The following is a 25,499-nucleotide window of genomic DNA, read 5'->3' on the forward strand; positions in this document are numbered from 1 at the left end:
AATGCACATAATCTTGTACCTGCTGGTGTCTCGTTGTCCCTTGTGTGGCCACTAGGTGTCACTGTTCCGCCTTTTTGCGACTGTCGCAAATCAGTTACCACAGGAACGCCACCGCTGCGCACTTTACGGCATACACGTGGTTCCGGCGGTCTTCTGTGCCCTTCACTGCTCCACATCGGACCCAGAGACGATATTTGATCGAATCTGAGTGAAATCATGACCAAACTGAGCAAAGAGAGCAAGCAGCGGCTGCAGCAGGTGTTCCAGTGCGGCCAGTTCGTGATCCGCTGGGGCTTCATCCCCACTGTGCTTTATCTGGGTCAGTAAACTGCGCGAGCGCGCAAATCATGTGTGTTTAACTTACATACTGTATGTCAAGGGCTTATTCATCATTTGTGTTTATTTGAGGCATATGATAAGTTTTTGACACACACAAACACACAGTGTGAAGACTGGAGTAATGAAATGAAAAGTTCTAATTGTTATGCTTTTATAAGCGATACGATTTTACTTTACGGACCCTCTTCATATCTAGAAAAGATTAAGATAAAGATTTGACGGTGACTTGGACTAGCAGACAACACTGATCTCCCTAGCAACCGGCTGGAAAACCATAGCAACGCTCCCAGCACCGTAGCAACCACCTAGCAACGCCCTACACACTATTATACAACCTAGCAACCACATGTCAACGCTCTGTCCACAACCCTAGCTTTGTGGTGTTGAGTTGTAAGAAAGTCTTCATTGTGATTAATGTTTAATATTAAATGTTGGTAAATTTAAATGCTTATTTTCACATTATTTGTGGACCACAAAAGCAGTCACATGGGTCAATTTTTTTAAATTGAGATTTATACATAATCTGAAAGGTAAATAATAAGCTTTCCATTGATGTATGGTTTGTTAGGATAGGACAATATTGGTCGAGATACAACTATTTGTAAATCTGGAATCTGAGGGTGCAAAAAAATCTAAACATTGAGAAAATCTCCTTTAAAGTTGTCCATTTATGTTCGTGATTGTGCTGCATTCACTCACACAAATACATGTTTTATATATTTACGCTAGGAAATTTACAAAATATCTTCATGGAACATGATCTTTACTTAATATCCTAATGATTTTTGGCATAAAAGAAAAATCAATAATTTTGACCCATACAATGTATTGTTGGCTATTGCCACAAATATACCTATGCGACATGTGACAGGTTTTGTGATCCAGACAGAGTCACATTTATGCAAATTGAAACATTTGAAAACAGATGATGTGCATTTTACATTGACAAAGCTGATGGTAAATCTAGGGTGATTACAAAACACCACTTCTGTTGGCCAATCAGGTGTAGTTACAGGCCAGTGCTGATAATCCAAAAGAGTATGTTTTATTATATTTCTATATTGACCTATTAATTGGCCTTGCTGATTTATAATTAAATTTTTTCATGCTATTTTTCTGTTTTGAAAGCATTTGAGACAGTTTTGATATTTGCATGTCTGCAGATATCAGTTAATTAAAAAGAGATACAGTCTGCTCATTAATTAATTATAACTAATATTTGCAGATTTGTAAACTGAACATCTTACATCTGGAATTACTTATTGGTTTACCATGTGTTATGTTGATATAATGCTTATTAGCGATACCGATATCTCAGATAGACCAATTAATGGCTTGATTTTTGTCGGGTTTGAGATGATCGGCATTGGCAGATTTGGAAAGACGTGACGTTTTGGGTTGAACTTTCCCTTTAAATCTCATCATATATTGGGTGTATAGCATCCTACTATTTCCTGGAAATGTCATTAAGGAAGGTTTCACGTCGCTGCAGGACGGTTCAGTTCGTCAGGATAAAGGGCTTCTGGGATTTGTGTGTTGATAATACAGAGTGACTGCATCATTTCTGATAATAATGTATTTTTTTCATGTGTGGGGTCATTGAGTGCCAGAACACGCATCACTTCCTGCAGCTGTGATTGACAGTGTGTGATGCTCCGTCATGATTGTGTTCTTCAGCAGACGTGACGGGCGTTTGGGTCAGCAGGGTTCAGAGGGCGTCTTCGTCCTACAACTTCATCATGGTTAAATGTAAAATGAGGAAATGTTAATGAGGCTTTAGGGACTCTTTGATTGATTCGTGCACTTCTTGTTCCACAAAAATTTGCGTCTGTAATATTTTTGGCCTGATGGGAGACGTTTAGAGACAAATGAGATGCAAAAGGAAGTTGTAGCTTTCTGCGTGTCGGCTAAACTGCCTCGCACGGAAAAGCCCCACGAGTCTGAACATTAGCATTTTCAGAGGACATCATAAGCCTGCTAGATAAGACAGATTATACATAATATTACATATAATGGAATAAATATTTTTAGAATAAACAGCTATTGTAAAAAATAGTAACTTCACTTAAATGGCATTGAAAATTACCTTAAAGAACTTAAATATACAAGCTTGATAAAAATGACCATTCTAGAAGAAAATTTCAGATGGCACTTAGAGGCTTTTGCATCTGAACTCTTCACATATAAAGGTAACACTTTGTTTTACAGTGTCCTTGTTACATATGTTACATGTACTAGTAATAACAGTAGATTATGCATAATTACATAAAACTAACCCTAATCCAAACCCTAATCCTACCCGAACCCTATAGTACATACAGTGAGGAAAATAAGTATTTGAACACCCTGCTATTTTGCAAGTTCTCCCACTTAGAAATCATGGAGGGGTCTGAAATTGTCATCGTAGGTGCATGTCCACTATGAGAGACATAATCTAAAAAAAAAATCCAGAAATCACAATGTATGATTTTTTAACTATTTATTTGTATGAAACAGCTGCAAATAAGTATTTGAACACCTGAGGAAATCAATGTTAATATTTGGTACAGTAGCCTTTGTTTGCAATTACAGAGGTCAAATGTTTCCTGTAGTTTTTCACCAGGTTTGCACACACTGCAGGAGGGATTTTGGCCCACTCCTCCACACAGATCTTCTCTAGATCAGTCAGGTTTCTGGGCTGTCACTGAGAAACACGGAGTTTGAGTTCCCTCCAAAGATTCTCTATTGGGTTTAGGTCTGGAGACTGGCTAGGCCACGCCAGAACCTTGATATGCTTCTTACAGAGCCACTCCTTGGTTATCCTGGCTGTGTGCTTCGGGTCATTGTCATGTTGGAAGACCCAGCCTCGACCCATCTTCAATGCTCTAACTGAGGGAAGGAGGTTGTTCTCCAAAATCTCGCAATACATGGCCCCGGTCATCCTCTCCTTAATACAGTGCAGTCGCCCTGTCCCATGTGCAGAAAAACACCCCCAAAGCATGATGCTACCACCCCCATGCTTCACAGTAGGGATGGTGTTCTTGGGATGGTACTCATCATTCTTCTTCCTCCAAACACGTTTAGTGGAATTATGACCAAAAAGTTCTATTTTGGTCTCATCTGACCACATGACTTTCTCCCATGACTCCTCTGGATCATCCAAATGGTCATTGGCAAACTTAAGACGGGCCTTGACATGTGCTGGTTTAAGCAGGGGAACCTTCCGTGCCATGCATGATTTCAAACCATGACGTCTTAGTGTATTACCAACAGTAACCTTGGAAACGGTGGTCCCAGCTCTTTTCAGGTCATTGACCAGCTCCTCCCGTGTAGTTCTGGGCTGATTTCTCACCTTTCTTAGGATCATTGAGACCCCACGAGGTGAGATCTTGCATGGAGCCCCAGTCCGAGGGAGATTGACAGTCATGTTTAGCTTCTTCCATTTTCTAATGATTGCTCCAACAGTGGACCTTTTTTCACCAAGCTGCTTGGCAATTTCCCCGTAGCCCTTTCCAGCCTTGTGGAGGTGTACAATTTTGTCTCTAGTGTCTTTGGACAGCTCTTTGGTCTTGGCCATGTTAGTAGTTGGATTCTTACTGATTGTATGGGGTGGACAGGTGTCTTTATGCAGCTAACGACCTCAAACAGGTGCATCTAATTTAGGATAATAAATGGAGTGGAGGTGGACATTTTAAAGGCAGACTAACAGGTCTTTGAGGGTCAGAATTCTAGCTGATAGACAGGTGTTCAAATACTTATTTGCAGCTGTATCATACAAATAAATAGTTAAAAAATCATATATTGTGATATCTGGATTTTTTTTTTTGATTATGTCTCTCACAGTGGACATGCACCTACGATGAAAATTTCAGACCCCTCCATGATTTCCAAGTGGGAGAACTTGCAAAATAGCAGGGCGTTCAAATACTTATTTTACTCACTGTACATGTACTTGCTTAATATTACTCAGTCAGTACTTAAATATATAATTACACTGTAACAATGACACCTTAAAATAAAGTGTAACCTCACACACACATACAGGGGTTGGACAGTGAAACTAAAACACCTGGTTTTAGACCTCAGTAAAATGTTAGTACGGCGTAGGGTTTCCTTTTGCGGCCAGTACAGCATCGGTTCGTCTCTGGAACGACAGACACAAGTCCTTCACAGCGTCCAGAGGGATTTTGAGGAGGACCTGACCCGGGTGCATAAGTTTGGACACCCCTATGTTAAATTCCCATAGAGGCAGGCAGATTTTTATTTTTAAAGGCTAGTTACTTCATGGATCCAGGATACTATGCATCCTGATAAGTTCCCTTGGCCTCTGGAATTAAAATAGCCCCACATCATCACATAGCCTTCACCATACCTAGAGATTGGCATGGTTTTATTTCAGCTAGCCTAATAGCTGGTTTGATTTGCATTGAGAGATGATCTTATGGAAAGTACCTCATGCCAATCTCTAGGTATGGTGAAGGCTATGTGATGTGGGGCTATTTTAATATATCTGATCAGAAAGACACAATTAGGTCTCTATAATAAATAATAAACCACTTCACGATAACATAAGAGGTTCTTAAAGACCTCACAGTTGACCGATCAGAACTATCCAAGATAACTGTGTAATAATGAAATATGAAAAGCAAAAGAGGATGGACATTTTTCAAAAATATTGCATTCGAATATTCGGGCTCATAAAAATCGAATAATCGAATATTTGTTTATTTAAATTATGTTTATATATATATATATATATATTTTTTTTTTTAAAGTTTGTCACCATTTCCGAACAAGCTTACGATTAGGCAATATACACAACAAGCTGTTATTTCTTGATAACAGACCGCTGCAAAGTATAACCATAGACCGTAATAGAAATGGACTCAGCGACCCCATAGACTTCAACGGAGACAAGTGAAGTCAATTAGAAGCACTCACTTCCTGATGGCTGAGCGTACTGCGCAGACTCAAACTGAGCTTGATGACGTAGATGTGACGTGAGCAACCTGCCTGTCTTCTAGTAGCTGTGCCGAGACAAATCTGAATTATTCCCTTCCGAATCTTGCAGAGACGGAGAGCGTGAGTAGGAGCTGTCCATGAGCTAGGAGAGGGAGCAACTTTATGACTCTCTATGGGCTTCTCCCTTGACTTTATCGGACTTTATGCCTCCACGTCCCCCCAATTGCCTGCGAGCTTCTCCGCCTGTCTCTACGGTAAAGGCTGATTTATACTTCTGCGTCGGACCTACGCCGGAGCCTCTACGCTGTAGGCAACACGTTGGTTTTCACTTATACTTCTGTGTTGTTGTCCGCGTTGACGCGCGCAGATGGAGCATGTGAAACCCGAGGGAGCGGTCCAAGCAGACCAATCACAGCGCTTGCGTCCGATTAGAGTTGACGCGTTGTTACATTTTTGGAGAGGTGCACGTCAGGCTACGCCGAAGGGTACGCGCGCTACACACAGCCTACGACGTAGCTACGGCGTAAGTTCGATGCAGAAGTATAAATTGGGCTTAATTTCTCTACTGTGCGACAGAGAGTCGCGTGGTTATAACGCAGTCGTCAGCTTATTTTTACAAAAACTGCTTATGCGGGGCCATAGTGTAAGATACAAGGTAATGGAGCCTTTTATACATTGTCGTAGCCTGGCAAGCCAGACCTACATCAAGATGTTGGGTCTGGCAACTCACCATAGACACGACTCAATCCGAGGGGCGGGATAAACGGCTGTCTTTCAAATTCCCTCTGCACGCAATAGGACAGCGCTTCAACCAACCAAAGCGTTTTCCCAACAGCGGAGCTAACATCAGTTGATAGATTCAACTTTTGAATGTGGCCGGCAAAACTACGAACACATCTTCCTTTTTTAAGAATGACTTAAGTGACGTTCTATGCTCTTTTCTCAAAGAAAAACTTAACTCCAAGTTCTCCAGAGTTTCGCGGAGTTCGAAAGACTGTTTGCCAGCAGCAGCCGCCATTCTTTGTTTTCAAGTAGCAGGGAACCGTCGCAACTCTTTTGTCATTATGTTAAGCCCGCCCCGCCTACTCTATACACGATGTGATTGGCCTGACCCAATTTAGGTTTTTACAGCTCCGAAAGTCAACGGAGAGTTGCTAGACTACCCTGGCTGCAAAATACATTTAGGCTAACATTGTCGTGTTTCTTTAGAAATAAACAATGGACAAATGGAGTCTTTAAACGCCTCAGATGTAAAGTTATTCGCTGTCAAAGTGACGCCAAAATGAATGGGAGTCAATGGAATGCTAACAGCAGGTGATGGCTTGCTAACCAATGGCGGCGCCCGGGGATGGTACGCTTTTCTGGGTGCTGGATTACCCCCCTGAGTATAACCAGAGACAATTTATATAAGAGACATGCCACTTCCTCAATCCTCAATACAACTATATAAGGAAAACCCGTAACGGCAAAGATGGCGGTTGTATGCACATGTCACGCCCCTCCCGCTGGAAAGCCAATCATCTGCTTTTAACAGTCAAGCCGGGAAACATTTAAGCCTATCGTCTGGTTCCACTGACGCATGCGCACAGTTGAGGTTTTGCGACAGCGGAGACGAACCCTTGCGCATGCGTAGTAAAAGTATAACCTGTGGGGAAAAAGGCATTTTAAAACTTATTTTGGGGCAAAGTCATCAAACTTTTTCAGCAATTTTTTTTATTTATCATATTTTACTGCTGTTTCTATACATGCAGTTTTTATGTCCCGGTGACCAGTGAAAGTGCAGTTCTGACTCTCTGCCCATTCATTTAGATAGGAGCCTGGTCTTGTTAGTCCGAAATAGCTGCCCGGAGGCGTTGCCAAGATGGCGGCCGAGTGGCACGACTTGCCTAAAAGGACTTTGGTATAACACACCGTTGCCATGAAAAACAGAGCGTTGCTATGGACGCAGGATTCTAACCGTAGAGACAGACTATTTTCATTAACGGAAGCAATACAATCGTTTTTAAATCAATAAACTCCTTTTTATAACAACCGCCTCGCTCTACATTATCCCTTACATAACAGACCGCATTCTACATTAGAATTCAACCAAGCCATGTAATAAAGTAAGATAATTTTCATAATTCCAAACTTCGCGAGGCATAGACAACATTATGTGAGAAAACAAACAAATTGTTAAACTCGCTCCACAGCGCCACCCAGTGCATTTACTTATAACTGCGAGTTAGCGCTTGGGATCCACATAGATTTACTGCATTTAACTTTTACAGCCAGCAAAGCAACGTAGTAAAATTCGAGTAGTATTTTATTTTTCGAATAATAATTACAGATCGAATATTCGTACACACCCCTACAAAAGACTGCAGTGAAGATTGCATGCAGAGGTTTTGTCATTCTTTTTCCACACAGCTATTTCAAAGCGTGTTGCACAATAAAAGAAATGGAGATGAATCAGCTCTGACGTCTGAAATCTTTGGGATCGCGTATGTATGGATGATGCTTTTGTTGTGTCAGTCAGACCATTATTGAATGAAAATGGGAAGAAAGTTCCTGCAACCCAGGACTTTTAGTTCTCTCCGCTCCGGATCTCATACGGATGTGAGGTGGTTTCATGATGCCACTCGAGTCGACTCACTGAAGAGCTTCTCTGCGAGTTTCTGAGAACTGAGTAATCCAGACTTGCGAGAGAGAGAGAGTGCTGATGTCATCCTCAAACTCTAATGTAATGCCTTGAAAATATTGCCAAATATCGTCCTATTTATCAGCCTGCATTCTGTCATTTGATTTTTTCCATATACATGATGACACTGGTCACATCTCACTAGTTTGTCGAATCCAAAATCTACTGACGTCCATCTTGATAATGTCATTTTTTTTTTTAATTGAGTGATAATGTCATTTTTTCCCCCCAGCTATTTTGTGTATCTTTTGTCATTAAAGTACATTTTGCATATATCAGCATTATATCAAATGTCACCTGCTCTATAGATCAGTGATCTCGCAAGCTGTCACATTTTTTTTTTTGCATTTCACCCCAAAATTCTAAATAAATTGCTTTAAGAAATCCTTTTTCCTTTTTTTCTTTTCGTTGCATTGACAAACAAATTTTCTCCTCAAATTCTCATTATCTTGCAAATGTAAAACATTTAATTGTCGTTACTGTTATGCAAACTTGTATTAAATTGTAAATGATTCATACATAATTGTATAATTTTCTGCTCAATTGGTCTATATTATTTTTGCTTTTATGCTGATTAAAAAAAACAGTATTACAGTTAAGAGAATTATTATTGATGATAAAGGGAATTACAAAAACTAATTTTGTTGTGTGTGTATATATACCATTCTATGGAAGCTTGTTTCCGCCACTGAATAAAACATTTTAAAAGATAATTGCGACTTTTTATCTCACAATTGCGAGTTTACATCTCGCAATTCTGACTTTATTTCTCAGAATTGCGAGATATAAAGTCAGAATTGCGTGAAATAAAGTCAGAATTCTGAGATATAAAGTCAGAATTCTGAGATATAAATTCAGAATTGCGAGATATAAAGGCGCAATTGCGTCTTATAAAGTCAGAATTCTGACTTTTTTTCTCGCAATTGCGACTTTATAACACATAATTGCGAGTTTATATCTTGCAATTCTGACATCTTTTCTCAGAATTCTGAGATATAAAGTCAGAATTGCGTGATATAAAGTCCAATTCTAAGGGGAAAAAAAAGACGGACTTTTTTTTTTTTTACCTTAGAATAGTTTATATCTCACAATTCTGACTTTATAACACGCAATTGCGACTTTATATCATGCAATTCTGACTTTATATCTCCCAATTGCGTGATATAAAGTCAGAATTCTGAGATATAAAGTCAGAATTGCGTGATATAAAGTCGCAATTGCGAGAAAAAAAGTCTGAATTCTGACTTTATAACACGCAATTGTGACTTTATTTCACGCAATTCTGACTTTATATCTCGCAATTCTGAGAAATAAAGTCAGAATTGCGAGATGTAAACTCGCAATTGTGAGATAAAAAGTCGCAATTATCTTTTTTTTTTTTTTTTTTGTGGCGGAAACAAGCTTCCATACCATTCGTATATAAACACTACAGTTCAAAAATGTGGGATTGGTAAGATTTTTTTTTAATGTTTTTGAAAGAGTCTCTTCTGCTCAATCATTTTTAAAGCAATAAAATAATTACATTTAAAAAAACAACTCAATTTAATATTTTTTTCTTTTATTTGTATTTATTTGTGAAATGTGACCCGGAGCAGTTACCATGATATTCACTTGGAAGATCAGCGTTTACCACTGAGTGTTTACGCTAATGAATCTCTTCCATATTTCCATGGACACTTATTTACAGTTATTTACCGGCATTTCTTTATTTCCCAGGATTCAAACGGGGAGCCGATCCAGGGATGCCTGAACCCACAGTCCTGAGGTGAGTTGTGTGAGTCGGACACGTGAAGCTCGCAGTGTTTCGCCACAGAGAGCTGAAGAAGATGTTACTGTTTCTTTCAGTTTGCTTTGGGGATGAAGACGCTCCCGGCAGCCACTACAGACCACTCCGGATCCTCCCACTGGGGTCTCGGGACACTGACTGCTTGGATCAGAACGTTATGCTGGGATGTAAATACTCGGCTGTCTCATCCACCCTCTATTTTTCTTTTTTCTTTTGTTTTGCTTCTTCTTCTATCTAAAACATTGTCTTGAGAAACACACACACAATGTAACTGGATTGTCTTTGTTGTTTTTATTTTGAACAATCATTGTAAACAATCACAGGATGTGCTCAACATTCAGTTTCAAATAAATTAGACATGTTTAATAAATATTTATCATCACAGTTTTACAGTGTTGTACAAATAAAACAACAGACACATAAATATTACATTTATAAATATCAGCGTTGTACCAACAAGAATGCATCAACATAAACGTTCAATAAGTTAAAAGTACAGACTCTTAAATAATAAATTATCATTCCCTGAATCGAATACTGCGATGGTCAATAAATTAGTTCTTGTCTGAGATCCAGGGGCCGGGTCTCTTGCTGTCTTTCCCCCGGTGTCCACCCTTCCTTTTGCTCATGAAACTGATGGCTCTGCATGTGTCGATCATGACGCTGGTGTAGTTGAACAGGATGGAGTGGACGGTGGCCTTGCGTGTCCATGCGGATCTGACCGACAGAGGAGCGCTGGAGATCGGATCCACCTGTCCTTCACCCACCTGGAGCTGGAGGTGGAAAGAAACGTTAAATACGTGTAAATGCATTTGCTTATTGTAAAGTGTTACCAAAACCTCAACTTTTATCAGTCATTTTAAAACTGTAAACTGTAAATGATGTCTAAAATAACGCCCAAGCCTCTTGGATAGGACATGTGGACGGCAGATGTTGAGTGTGTGTGTGTGTGTGTACCTGGCTGTTAATGGCCTCCAGCAGTCGTTTGGTCCCGTGTTTGATGTCGTTCACCAGGGTTGAGGTCAGATTTTCCTTCTCGATGTAGTTCCAGTTCTCTTTATACCACGTCAGGACACTGTAAATGCGGCCCAGACACCTTTCCTGAAACATTCATGAGGGGAGATTCTTCAGAAAATCACATTAAAACATTTCTGTCATGACAACTCTCTGAGTGTTTGGCATGTTAATGGATATGTTGATATGTTTAGTCTTTGTGGAATAGATCTGCTACGCTAATACACACACGACGCGCTGCTGTGAGCAAGTAAGATGGGTAATTCATGTATGCTATATTACAGCATACATGAATTACCCATAGCAGATCTATACAGGTGGAGCTGGGGATGGGGTAGGGTTTCTGAAGCTGCACTGCTAAGGCAAATGCTGACCAATAACTGAAGGTTGAGCAGCGAGCTCATTGGCTACTGATACAGCAGCAACCAATCGGATTGAGTTAAGGACCGATCGGCCTGCATCATCTAGAGTTTCATGACAGAACTTTATTTATTACATGTGCTGAATAAAGAGATCTGACCTGCATCTTAACTTTTGACTGCATTTAGTTTGTGTAAAGATATCAACTTGATTTTGTACGTTACCGTTTCACAAGGTGGCGATTTTGCATTGTGATTTTTCGGAAACATACAGTTTTTAGAAGAAATAAAAGTTTAATTAGTGTGGCTTAAGCTGAGTTTATGAATTAGATCATACTGATTTGCCAAAATGTAAAATAGTAACGAATTGCCATGAGAGTGTGTTGACGGATAATGGCCGTTTTTGTAGGGAAGGTGAGACCAGCTTTGTATATATTTGTAATAAAGCTACTCAGATAATGAAAATATGTTTTATAAAAGAAAAAATAATTCCATTATTTAAAAAAAATCTCTCCTTTTAATTCCATTATAGCCAATCATAAATGTTTGTGGAAAAATTCTGTTCTATAAAATACTTGGCTTGATCGTAATGATGATGGACTCATCACAAATGCCATCAAGGTAACACAAAATACCAGTCAAACGTTTGAACGCATCTACTCATTTATTTTCCACAGTTATGACCAAAACTATGAAATAACACACTGTAAAAATTGTTATGGTTGATAAGTTATGACAACAGATGTTTTTTACATCGCTTTAACTTATTAAAGTTAAGCAATTTTCAACTTTTTATAAGTTATACAAGATTCAACTCATTTTTAAAGGCAGTTTAACATAATTTAAGTTGAAATGACTTAAACATCCAAGGTGATTGTACTTAATTTAAGGTAGTAACTTTTTTTTTTTTTTTACAGTGCTCTCATAGAAATATTAGGATTATATAGTGACTAGGGGACAGAACAGTTTCCTTAATGAAAGAATCAGCCCTGATAAATCAAGCATGATAATGTTCTTACTGTGCTGAAGTTTCTGGACAGACAGCCGTCAGAAGGTTTGAGGAGAGGCGTGCTGACCCTGACTCCTTCATACGCCGTCATATTCTCAGTTTCTCTGAAATCTCTCTCAAACTGCGGGTGGAAGAACACAAAGTTAGGTGAAGACAGTCAGCAGTGCAACACACCTTTGTTTAATTCTGTATTCAAAAGCACCTGTTCGTCACGAAGCGTCTTCACGTCCTTGTGTAGATCTCTTGCCATCAGATCCCATTTCTGCCGGTCGTTCAGAAGACTCTTCACGTCCACGTCCTGAACCTCATCTCCAGAAGTTTCAGATAATTCCCCCATGCTGCTGTACGGGGGCACTGCGTCCACGAGACGCATGAACACTGCCAGTGTGGCAGACAGGAAGAGCACTTTGTCTGCAGAGAAAAGTGAGAGAGAGAAAGTGAAAAGATGTGTGTGACAGCACATCAGGATGTCCGTTCGGGCTAACGCTTCCACTTACTCAGAGCTGACGGCATAGTGATTGCGAAAGTTTGTGTGATGTCTTCAAGCAATCTCGGGAGAGACTTCTCAACAACACTTCTCAAGTGGTTTTTATACACAGGCTTCAGGAGTTTCCACGTTTTAACCCGCCTTTTAAAGATTTTTCATCATTTTGGGGGAAATCTGCCTTTATTCTAATTTTCATAAATGCACATTTTTATTTTTACTTTCTCCCCCTCTAAACTTATAGGTTTCCACAAGTTTTTTTTTTTTTTTTAAATGATTGAGACAAGGCTTAGGTTTTATTTTTCTGAATATCTGTATAGGTACAGAGACCTGGACAATGGGGCATGTTGTCACAATGATAACCTCACTGTAATAATATCGACACTCACTGAAAAAAAAATACAATTCACTTGGTTGTTTTAGTCATTTCAACTTAAATGACATTAAACTGACTGAAAAAAAAATTGAATCTTGTATAACTTATAAAAAAGAAAATTGCTTAACTTATTTTGATGAGTTAAAGCAATGCACAAACATATGTTGTCATAACTTATTGATCATATAATGTTTCACAGTGCTGATATAAGAATTTTTAAAATGCACAATTTTGAATTAGTAATTAAGATCTATTATGCATTACGAGCTATTAAAAATTTGGGAATCCATAAAGTGACTATTTTGAACAAACAACTGTTAGAGAAATCAAACATTTGTGACTAAACGTCTTAGTTACTGAGATACAGACATTGTGACAACTTGCCCCAGGCTCTGCTTAAATACATCAAGCTGCTTGATTGGAATCGATGGTTCCATGAAGAACCTTTAAAGGATTAGTTCACTTTCAAAAAATGTTTTGCTGATAATTTACTCACCCCGATTTCATCCAAGATATCCATGTCTTTCTTTCTTCAGTCGTAAAGAAATTAAGGTTTTTGAGGAAAACATTCCAGGATTTTTCTCCATTTAATGGACTTCAGTGGCAACCAACTATACCAATGTTCAAAGAAGGTTCAAATGTCCGTCTCAAAGTCTCTACATGATCCCAGTCGAGAAATAAGGGTCTTATCTAGGGTGATGACGCAATGCGTGGCACATCTCAGAGATGGTACACGACGAGCATTTGTGGTTAAAAAGTATATATATATGTATTTAGAAAATGACTGATCGTTTCGCTAGGTAAGACCCATATTTCTCGACTGGGATCATGTAGAGACTTTGAGACGGACATTTGAACCTTCTTTGAACATTGGTATAGTTGGTTGCCACTGAAGTCCATTAAATGGAGAAAAATCCTGGAATGTTTTCCTCAAAAAACTTAATTTCTTTTCGACTGAAGAAAGAAAGACATGGATATCTTGGATGACATCAGGGTGAGTAAATTATCAGCAAAAATTTTTTGAAAGTGAACTAATCCTTTAATATCCATGGAATCTTTCCATTCCACAAAAGGTTCTTTAGAGTGGAAAAAGATTCTTTAGTTTTATTCAAGATGTTCTTCACACTGAGAAAAAAATATTCTTTTAAGAACTGATCACTGAATAGTTCTTTGGGGAACCAAAAATGCTTATCGCATCGCTGAAAAATAAAACATTTTTGGAACCTTTTATTTTTTAAAAGTGTATATTAATTCTCTCTGGTTGTTTTTTTAAGTTTGCAGCTGTATGTCATAATTTATGTCACCAGCATCTGAGTTTGAATTATTATTTATATTATATAGTTTCAGATTCTCTTAGTTTCTTTTATTGTAATTTTAAGGAAGCCAGTATCCATCAAAAATGAAGGGGTTTGCAAATAAAAGAAATGAAAGTAAACCGTAGCGTGTGTGTCTCGGTCTTTTCCTTCTTTCTTTCTTTCTTCTTCCTTCTTCATTTTGAATTCTGCTTTTTTTAAGTGATCTCATTCTGTAATCTATTGGTTGTATATATTAGTTTAATGTGGTGGGGGTTGATTGGGCCTCGAGTCGGTAAGACCGCACGCCTCCGGTTAATATGCATGATGATAGTGGCTTGTGAAACAGAGGATTCCCCTTCAGAAGGAGGGAAAAATAGTGTGAAGCTGAGGAGATTTTAAGACTGAGTGTGGGTGAGGATATTTCAAGTAATGGTGGAAGTTTCCTGGGTTTGCTTTGGCAAGAGGGGACAAAAAATATGCCCTACTTTTATTAAATAAAGTCTTATTTCTGGGTCTGTGGGGTTTTGTTAAAATCTGGATATTTGCTTTGTTAAACTTGAAACTATGCTACTTAGTCTTTTTTTAATTCATTTTTTTATACAGTTTCCCAATATTTTTATGGGGCCAGTTAAGCTTTTATTTTTATTATTTTCAGTTTTCATTTTAATTTTAGTTTAAGTTTTAGTAATTTTGTTTTGTACTTTGTTTTTATTTTTTAATATTTCTATAGGCCTATAGCTTTATTTTTCATCTTATTTCAGTACTTGCCAAGGCAACATTTCTCATTTTCATGAAATATTTTTTCTCTAATATTTATATTTTATTTTTCAATTACTGAAATGATTTAACAGTTAGTTGACATTAACATTGATGTATATACTTATACTATATATGTGTGTATCTATCTATCTATCTATCTATCTATACATATATGTATATATGTGTGTGTGTGTGTGTGTGTGTGTATATATATATATATATATATATATATATATATATATATATATATATATATATAAATATAATATATATATATTTTTTTTATTATTTTTTTTTTTTTAACTTGTCTCTCAGGTAATATTCCTTGTACCATTTCCTGTGTTGCCATTTTACTGTGTTTATTTCCATCATTGTATCAGTGGGTGGTAATAGATGAGAAATGTGCAGTTTTGCACCATCGAGTAGTGAACATTTCTTTTCATAGTTCGTTTACCACAGTAGTAAAAGCGGCCTACAGCGGAAACCACTTTTTCATGTTGTTGAGGTGTGATCAGTGATTCTGCAGAGATAACACGGGTCTTTGCATTACGATAATTCCACGAATGTTTGTGTTATCAACGGATGAAACGTTAAAGTGTTTCTTTTCTGAGAATTACTATCAGAATATTCTCCCTTGACCTTACATTCCACACAACCAATTTATCAGGTACTGGATCTGAAAATTAATTACGTTTATATAATGACTTAAACAGATCTTCAGATGTGGAGATTTTGCTCTTACACTTGATTTTGTTTTTCCAAGTCCTGTTAAAAATACTTATGCAGCATAAACTTCCCTTCGCTTGTTGGTGCTGGTTTGATGTCGTTCACTAACGAAACCAAACTGGTGGCGCTGGTTGACCAACCTGGTTGACCAACTTAAAGAGCAACAGGATCTTGTTGGTTAAGATGATTATCTCATGTGGTCTTGATGGTTTAGAAGGTTGGGGAGGCAAGTTTTTGTACAAGCCTGGCACATCCAAAACGCAACATACACTGGAGAGAGAATGAGTAAAACCTATTTATAGGTTATTTCACTCAAAATCTGAGAGATTCTTTGCTCTCTTAGTTGGCATTTGTTGTGAAAACAAAAGGGTTTTCACAGAAATGCTTATGAAACTATAGATGTGCACTAGAGATATTTTCACATTTATGCTAAGACCTTTTTCCACAGAAATTCAGCATCTGATATGTGATTGTGTGGGTGTTTTTTGAGATGCTTTTTGGTTTCCGAAACTCTGGGTTTTTTATTACTGCCATACAATGGTGATCACTGACAACACCGAATGTGAGTGCCAAGAGTGCCATGCCTCCACCACAAACAGCACTGAGGAATGTGAATCAGACCCCAATACTCCAAAACTAGACCACCAATTACACTTTATATGAGGGCTTTTAAACTGAGCAACTTTAGATTTTCCGGCTTGAGCAAATACCAGCTTCATCCTGCCTCCATGAGTGTCATATCAAAGAGCCTATGATCTCTTCCGGTGCTATGAAGAAACAGTTTAAAGGTCAAGCCACAATGTCTAAGTTTTGCTGAGCTAAGCATTTTCTCCATTAATTGCCACAGCAGAAACTCACTGTCACTTTTACTCATATTCATGCTGCATTTTACATCTGCATGTTATCAATACAGGGTAGTGCAATCGCTGCTCATTCATTCTGCTGAAAGGGATAGTTCACCCTAAATTATCAATGTTTATTTGTGAATAGAAGCCCAAATTCAGTCTGTTCATCATATAAAGCGATCAAGTATTTTCAGAAAATTTGGACTAAACCACTCTATTCAAATGGATTAGTTTTACTGTCACTTTATGAACTTTCTGAAGTGTCGAAGTGTCAGTTTCGTGAACTGTCAATGGAGGGTAGGAAAAGCTCTCAGATTTCATCAAAAAGATCTTCATTTGTGTTCCCAAGATGAATGAAAGACTTATGGGTTTGGAACGGCATGAGGATGAGTAATTAATGACAGAATTTTCAGTGAATTCTGTGAATTTTAGGGTGAACTATCCCTTTAATGAAGACTAGCCTACAGCTAGCAAGATGTGAGATGATTGAGGAATCGGACATTTGTAGTCCTATATTGCAAAGGTTTTAGCAACTTTTGTAAAAAAAAAAAAAAAAAAAAAAAAAACAGTGGCTTTTAAATTCTTATTTGAGGTTTGTTGTTGTAGAACCGCCAAAAGGATTGTTGTTCGCGCGCAGTAAAGGAGGTAACCATAGCAACAGCAGATCAGCCGTTGGAGCGCTTGCCTTTTGGATCAGTATCTGACAGGTACATCGATAAACCATAAGTAGGCTGGTAGGCTACTTTTATATCTAAAAAGTGTAAAACATCTTTAAGATAACTAACTTTGGGTGTGAAAAGACGATTTGGGCTCTGCCAAACGAGTTTATAATTAGCGAAAGCTAAGACGTAGGCTATAGCCTACCGAAGGTCGATGTTCACTCGCCGAGCCAGATCACTAATCGCGAAGGGCTGGATAAGACCAGCGTGGGGAAAATACGACATTTTGCCAAATATTTTGCCAAATCTTTAGGGTAAGATTGGGGAGATTTTCTCTGGTTTTTGGTGGCTTCCCCTCAGATCTGCTCCACAGAGAAAATTCGGTGGATTCTCCCTCCCTGAGGGTATATTAGTAAATATCTAGGTTTGGCTGGTGGGTAATTGACTTTCAAATTAAATTTACCACAATTTCTTTCTTTCTTTCTTTCTTTCTTTCTTTCTTTCTTTCTTTCTTTCTTTCTTTCTTTCTTTCTTTCTTTCTTTCTTTCTTTCTTTCTTTCTTTCTTTCTTTCTTTCTTTCTTTCTTTCTTTATTCCAAGAACTTTAATTCTGGAACTTCTTTATTCCATTATTTCTTTGTGACTACAAAACTATATGTATAATGTAAATGATGGCATAGGGCCTACTTACGGAAAGTTATGGTACGGTTTTGTATGCTATTTTATATTTTATGCAGAGAATCGATTCTTGAGTTTGTTTGAACAGGACATTTTACCTTATGAGTCCGAATAAACAGAATTCTCTAATGCAACCACTAGATGCCAGTAAAACGTTTCTTAACAGTAATGTCCAGTTGAGCTTCCAGATTGTTTTAAACATAATTGCACTTATTATGCTTTTTAAAGTTTAAAACCTAACTTTAATTTTACCTTTGACCTTTTGTTGGTCCTGGAACAATATTTTTGTCAAAACATCAACTAAAATCAGCTCTAAGCAAAATCCGTCTGATTCATGGCAAAGATGCTGACCCGGAACATTTTCTGTGTGTTGGTACCAGAACTCCTCTCCTCTCCTTTCCTTTTTCTTAGTCCTGGAGGTTGTGTTCTGTTCGAGAGCCATGGGCATTCTTCAATATTTAATCAAGGGTGTGTTTGAAGATCTCTGTCTGTGTGTGAGAGCAGTAACTGGAGAGGAGACGGTTTAAGATGAAAGGCTTTCTTCACTCTCTTATTCTCAGTCTTGCTTCCACACGCAGACGTCTCAGCATCACACAGGCCTCCCACAGTTTGTTCGCTGACTGAGGCATGTTTCGCATGAAACTAGAGCACTTTCTCAATCTAGTAAGTTCTAATGTGATTGGATGACTTCACACAGCTTCCAAGAGCGAAGGCCCATGGGGTTTTTCTTCAGTCTGTCTGGGGAAAAAAAGTTGTGTTTACCCAGGGTGAAATATTTCAAGGATGAAATGGTTCCTGGATTTTCATTTAACAATATCATTAGCTGTAAAAGTACATAATATAGTAAAAATGTCCCCTGTAAATTTTAAGCTAACTTAAAAAAAAAAAAAATGTAGGATGTATTATAGTTAAAAATTATGTATAACATTATTTTACATTGTATGGACAGTTGATGTGAATAATTTTTTTTCCACTGTTTTCATGAAAAAATATTTTAATATTTTAAAAATAAGTACTTCTAAATGTTCATGAAGAGGAAGAAAAATACAATTTTGTTTTTGAGGAATATCATGAAATGTCATAGGCAAAGACAAAACAATAGGCAAACTATATTCTAGACATTAAAATATATATGTGTCCTTTTCAAATATATAAATTTTAACCTAAAGTTTCTTTTTCAGGTCCATTTGTCATATGGTAAGGTAACTTACAGTTTTTCCATTTACAGTAATTTGTGATGATGTTTTACAGTAGATCGCAGCGGTCTCCTCCCATCAGGACTCTGAACACACACCGTGTAACAGCGTGGCATTAAACGACCCTGCCATCACACACTCGGAGCTCGTGTCATTAGATCACATGATATCAGTGCTGAGGAGATGTGTAAATACTTCAGCGGAGGGATTACACTGAGTGTTTTTAATCATGATAAGCGTTTTCTAAGAATAGACTCTGTGTCTGAATGCAGTCGAACATAACAACAGAATAACATGCAGATTATTCTCCCATAAGGGACATTGATTTTGTTAACAAATACGTTCTTGATTAGATGCGCACATGCCATCAAAAAGTGAAGTGTGTAATTTGTGTACCACAAACAGAATCGCAAAAATGATTGTTTCCCAAAGAATCCTAATGGGATCAAATGCAAATCCGATAAAATTATTCCATAATAGGATATACTGTAGGAGAAATATTAAAAGTATATATTTTAGGGCTGTAAAATCGATTAATCGCATCTAACATAAAAGTCTGTGTTTACATAATGTGTGTATATAATATTATATTTATATAGCCTATATTATATATATTTCTCTGCGTGTCTGTGTATATATACATATACGCATATATATATATATATATATATATATATACACACACACACACACACACACACAGTATATATGTATAAATATATGTGTGTGTGTATATACAGTGCACCCACACACATGCACAGATATATATATGATATATATATAAATATAATAATATATAAACATATATTATGTAAACTTTTCTGGTAGATGCGATTAATCGATTTTACAGCCCTAATATATTCGAATATATAATATTTAATATAAATATTTTAATATAAAAATCAAATAAAATATATTTTAACATAATATTTATAAAACGAATTTTATAATAATATCACTTTTGTTCCCATTAGGACCTTTTAGTTCACACAATGGAGGCTGATCAGTGTTATACTATAGGTATGTTAGTATATTTATTATAATTAATAATTAAGTTTAATTAATAGTTTGAGTTTCTGTTAAAGTTTTAGTAATTTTGTCATTTTTATTAGTTGGTTAGTTTTTGTTTTTTAATGTCTATTTATTTTCTGAATTTTTATTTCAGTTTTAGTTTTAGCTTTAGTAGCCTACATCAAGTTGAATGAATAAAAATTAGAAATGATTCCTTGGCAACTAGCTGAAAATGAAATAAAACCCTTTTTTATGTTGTATTAACTATTACTTTCCATAATGTTTATTTTATTTAAAGTAACAAAAATTTGTTTTTTATGGTTTTAGTTGTCTGTAATAACCCTGGCCAGACCTGACTGAACACTTTTGATGAGGCTTTTTGTCTGGAGATCAAGTTCAGCATCCAGAGCATCTCCTCGTATCCTAATGGTAACAATTCTTTTTCCAATTTATTCCAGATTTCGGTTTTATTTTTTATGTTACAAATTCCCATAGAATTTCCAGTGGAATCCTGTACATATTCCTTAGAGGTTTTTTGTTGTTGTTTTTTTTCCCTCCATGTCATCAGATTGTTAATGTCTGTCTCTCTCTGCAGACCTTCGAGACTGAACACCTGCTTTGAATGTGCTGCCCAGCTTCCCATGTGGCTTTCTTGTCATCTAACACCTCTGTGTTACACCTGAAATTAGAGCACAGAGAGACACACCCACAACACACACATCACCCCCCAATGAACTCCACTGGGACACACACACACACACACACACACACACGTGTCCTCCAGGCATATGCTCCATTCAGCCGTATAGAGGTGATCTTTCATTTTGACAGATCATCAGCTATTCTTTCATGCGAGATGTGGAGATACTGGTTTGCCGAGCACGACCATTCGCTTTTAACGTCTTCATACAGTCGACAGTGAGGAACAGCCGCTTTGCTGCCGAGTCTAATCTCAGATTAGACGACGGCTTTTTTTCCAAAGTTGCTTATTCTGAAAGCGTCCTGAAGATTTTATCTGGCTAAAAGGGGGTGGCACTGTTTCTGGCCCATCATGCATTTGTGAGCAGCCAGGACGCCTGCCAACTTGTGTCACGCTGGCTGTGGGTGTTGATGGATAACAACCTAAGGTGTCCGTCATCAAACACATGCCAAAGCACACTGCAAAATCAAAGGCCGACTTCTGATCTGATCTCTACGGAAAAAATGGCCTCAACATCCAAAAAATGATTTGTAACTGACAAACAGTATCTATCAATAACTCCATCACACATTGCAGGAGAAACACCATGGGCCAGATTTACTTAACAGGGCAAATTAGCATGAGAGCGCAACTCCAAAAAAGCTCAGATGGAAGTGGAAATTTCTGGTGATTTACAGACGACGTGCAAATTAAAGAGCAGACGCAGCTGGATCATTTCCATAATGACCAACACAATCTACAAATTAGCATCTGGTTTAATACATGCTTTTTTGGCCGGTAAATAATAGCGGAAATACCAGTAAATTGACCAGCAAACCTTAGTAAATCACATTTAAATACTCTGAAAGGGAAACTCCTACATAAGGTTAGCCCCAGAAATAACCCTGTCCACATGTTTCACTGTGTGTCTTAAGTAAATCCTGACAGTGTTTTTTTAACACCAAATGAGGGTTTGCATTGGCTCAAGCTGTTGGTAAATCTGGCCTCTTGTGTTTTGCACAGAATCAGGGACTGTATGAACACCAGTCTTAAGAGACAAACGGCCTGATCAATACTTTAACACGCCGTAATGTACCGTCGCAAGAAACAACACAGACCTGAAAATCAAATCAGATTTATTGATGTGAACTTCTGAATGTTGATATTGATTTCACACTGATTCGTTTATTCAGACAAATGGGTCATAGAAGACTCTGTCCTTTAGATGCTAAGGACACATCTCTTTAAATGTGCAATAATACTGTCAATCTGGAGCAAAATTCATGTTTATTAAAATATAAAACTAATAATTTAGTAGATTTCAGTTTGTCACACATTAAAGAAACGCCAAACAATGAGCCTTACAAAATAATACTTAATCTCTGCTGAAATCTGTATTGTTTAATTGAATTGTTAACCATGGATTTATAACTTAAATCTAAAGATTAGAGATGGTCTAATGCAATGAATTCTCAGTGATTGTTAGCACGTGCGAATGGAAGTCTGATATTCATTGTGGGCCAGTCAGAAGATTTTAAATGATTCTGAGCGTCTCATTGATTTGGACCAGCTGGGAAAAATCGTTTTGGCTCGACTGTCTCTTAGAAAACACAGGGTAAGAATTATGTTAATGGGGACTATTTGAGGCCGCCAAATCAGTAAACTGCAGCACAAAATAATATTAATTACAACGACACATTGATCAATGGATCTTTAGTGCTAAAGTTTCATATCGGTGCAATAAAAGATGGGATATGTTTCCGGTACATGTGCATATTCATCTTCAGTATTTTTACATTTTAATGAAGGCAATATTTGGCCCATTTATCTTTTACTGAAATAAACACGTGTAAATGTGGGTATTCATATTTAACAAAATTGTCCCTCAAAGTTAAATTGGACAAAACCTCCTTTTTTCAGTTGGACAAAAAAGATCAATGGATAAACTAAATTATTATTTTTTTCATTACTAAATAACTTTTTAATATTATTAATTGTTATTAGTCCTGAAACCAATGCAACTCACGAGTGATGTCATGTATGGTTGCGTTGTCATTGGTCTTTAAGATTCAATGTCCAATCTCTGCAAACTGCTGTATTCTTGTCCACATGTTTCACTGTGTAACAGTTCTTGACATATGATTTGATTGGTGGGAAGGACAAACTCCCTGACATGCCAATTACCTATAAATGCTAAGGTGCAAGTATTATACAGCTATTGAACATCTAAATGATAAGGTATCATGAATGATACTGTGATGATGGGGAAAATGTTGAGATTTCCAAGATCTCATGACTTTTATCTCCAACATGTTTATGGTTCTTTTCATTATTTCTCAATTATATAGGAAAGCAATGATGGTTCATATTTAGAATATTTATATTATCAATAACACAACGTAGAGACACTCACATGCCCCCATGGCCACTTTATTATCACTTAAAATGAGGCATAAAATTACAATTTAAATAAAAGTACAATTCCTGACAATGGGGAAAGCCACACGTTGCCAATGTCTGTCTTAATAAAGGCTTGATTTTGGTGACATATTTCCAGACAGAATGTTAAAAGACCACAGACTTAGCAGTTAGGAAAAATACAGTTTAATGGTTCAAAAGTGGAACTTGTTACCTAATCAGTAGCCTATGTTCTGTCCTCATAACGCGTGATTACTTTGGAAGCGATTATTCTCAGAAGTTGGCTATAATGCAACCTGCCTTTGGGCATGTTCCTCTTCCATGATTCTCACGTGAAGTAAATATGGCCTAATGCATTTTAGTCCAAGTTTTCTTTTAGGTGCATGTTTCATATTAATGCAGATGTGTTTTTGAATGTCCTCGTTTAGCCAGCGATGTGAGTGCATTTGTATGTGAGTGTCTCCAGAACGTCCGTGTGCGTGCGTGTGTGTCAGTGCGTGTGTGCACGAGCGTGTGTGTGATCGCTGGGTGGAGCAGCAGTGTTCGGCAGGTCTCTCGTCTCCTCTCTCGGTTGAGCGGCTCATTGCGGCGGCTGGAGATCCATCGAGCGGCGGCAGAATGTGGTTCCGTTGTCCGTGCGCGTAAAGAGCAGGTGGAGGAGGATGATGGAGGAATCCGACAGCCTCCCCTGTCCCGCGGAGGACGGGCTCCTGTCGAGCTGGAGATGGAACAGAACCGCCAGGGATCAGGTCCAGATCAAGCAGAAGATCAGAGATCTGCCCGGATTATTAAAACACGGACTGAACCTGCGCAAAAAGAGCGTGAGTTACCAATGCATGATGAAGGATGTGTGTTTTCAGCATCAATACACCACCCATATCCACCACCATCACTAACATTATAATGTGCATGAACAACCTGACGTTATGAGAAAACGTGGTTGATGCGTCTTGTCAATGCATTAATGTGTTTATCCAAATGTCATTGATTATGAAGGAGAGGCTGTAATGTTTTTTTTTTTTTTTTTTTTTTTTTTTTTCTTCAGTCGTGGTATCTAAGGAAACAGAGATCCACATACACACAGTCAGGTACACAAACACACACCGGCTGTAACTTCCAAAAATGAAAAAGGAAAATGTTCTATGGCTCGTATTTGCTGAATTTGATTAATATTCAATGCAATATTGCACTTATTAATAGTTCAGGCAAAGTACAAATACATACGCTTTGCTACTGCTGTAAAATCATAAATTAATGCCTGATCATTGAGAAAATGGTAATTTTTGTTTACGTATTTTTTTCACATTGGTGACTCATATCAATTTACCATAATTTTACTGTGGTAACAATAACAGGTAGAAACTGGTTACCATTGAAATGTTGTAATGACAGAATGATATTTTTAAAGCCTGCATAATATGTCAATGAGGGTGTTGACAAAAAAAAAAAAGTATGATTTTTTTTTTTTTTTTTTTTTTTTGGACATGCTGCTATGGTATTACTGTGGTATTTGGACACTGCCATGTATTTCTTGAAATGCATTGTGTACCGTGTAAATACCATGCTGTATCGTGTAAGAGTGAACTGTAGGAAAATAGGCAGCTGATCGGCTATTTGTTGTATGAATATTGTTCTGCGGTTGTGTAATATAGTCGGAATATTGCATAATGTGATATTTTTAAAGGTTGTTGTTATTTAAAAAATACTCACTTTACAAAGGTTCTATTATGACATCATACTACAAGTGTCTATGATTCTAATTAGAACCTTTATTTTTTAAGAGTGACCATGTAAATATATGGTATTTAGTCAAGTATTGAACATTAGGTGCCATGGTCTCAGATACCATCATTTAACCATAGTACCATCACAGTAGGTTTTTGTGGACTGTAAGGAAAGAGCTGATATATATTCTGTTTATACACTCCTGGCATGACAGAGGGGCTATTCAGAGCTTCAGAGGGTTGAAGACAGGAATTGTTTTGCTGGTTTGTGTGTGTGGGTGAATATCTCTCATTTGTGTAAGGCCTGATTAATCATGAGGATGAGAGGAAAATCCACAGTGATCAATGAAGACTTTTGTAACTCTAACATTTTAAGAAATGTAGCATTTGAATTGTATTCAGTAACTTGTTGTTAAAAGACAGCACAAACATCGCTTGGTTCTACAGTGTTTCATCTCTTCGTCTCTGATGTGTTTTACCGTGAGGGTTCTTACGCCTTCGAACAGAATGTTTGGTTCGGGC

The 25,499-nt window shown here is 37.4% G+C and overlaps 3 protein-coding genes across 4 annotated transcripts in view; 2 read left to right on the forward strand and 1 right to left on the reverse strand.

Annotated features, from left to right (window-relative positions):
* The first annotated feature begins 116 nt into the window (after positions 1–116).
* On the forward strand, positions 117–10,128 carry tomm7 (translocase of outer mitochondrial membrane 7 homolog (yeast)). Its single transcript, XM_081377669.1, has 3 exons — positions 117–319; positions 9,677–9,725; positions 9,806–10,128. Exons 1-3 carry the CDS (start codon positions 217–219, stop codon positions 9,819–9,821), a joined length of 168 nt encoding a protein of 55 aa, XP_081233795.1. The 5' UTR covers positions 117–216; the 3' UTR covers positions 9,822–10,128.
* On the reverse strand, positions 10,045–12,706 carry il6 (interleukin 6 (interferon, beta 2)). Of its 2 annotated transcripts, XM_081377668.1 has the most exons (5): positions 12,626–12,687; positions 12,331–12,539; positions 12,139–12,249; positions 10,704–10,847; positions 10,045–10,519 (listed from the first exon to the last, which is right to left on the reverse strand). In XM_081377668.1, the coding sequence occupies exons 1-5, from the start codon at positions 12,639–12,641 to the stop codon at positions 10,301–10,303; spliced, it is 699 nt and encodes a 232-aa protein (XP_081233794.1). In that variant the 5' UTR covers positions 12,642–12,687; the 3' UTR covers positions 10,045–10,300. The 2 variants fall into 2 exon arrangements, with proteins under 2 accessions (XP_081233794.1, XP_081233793.1); XM_081377667.1 differs by having other exon boundaries at positions 12,331–12,706.
* Positions 12,707–23,915: 11,209 nt separating this feature from the next.
* The window catches only part of rapgef5a (Rap guanine nucleotide exchange factor (GEF) 5a), a gene marked incomplete at its 5' end in the record, with an annotated part of 72,868 nt that continues 71,284 nt past the window's right edge, over positions 23,916–25,499 (forward strand). Inside the window, one exon of the mRNA XM_081375748.1 lies at positions 23,916–24,074. Within this exon, the coding sequence (XP_081231874.1) occupies positions 23,916–24,074 (159 nt within the window). The remainder of the gene's footprint in view (positions 24,075–25,499) is intronic.

The sequence above is a fragment of the Scardinius erythrophthalmus genome, assembly GCF_964197995.2.
Source record: "Scardinius erythrophthalmus genome assembly, chromosome: 10".
Taxonomy (NCBI): domain Eukaryota; kingdom Metazoa; phylum Chordata; class Actinopteri; order Cypriniformes; family Leuciscidae; genus Scardinius; species Scardinius erythrophthalmus.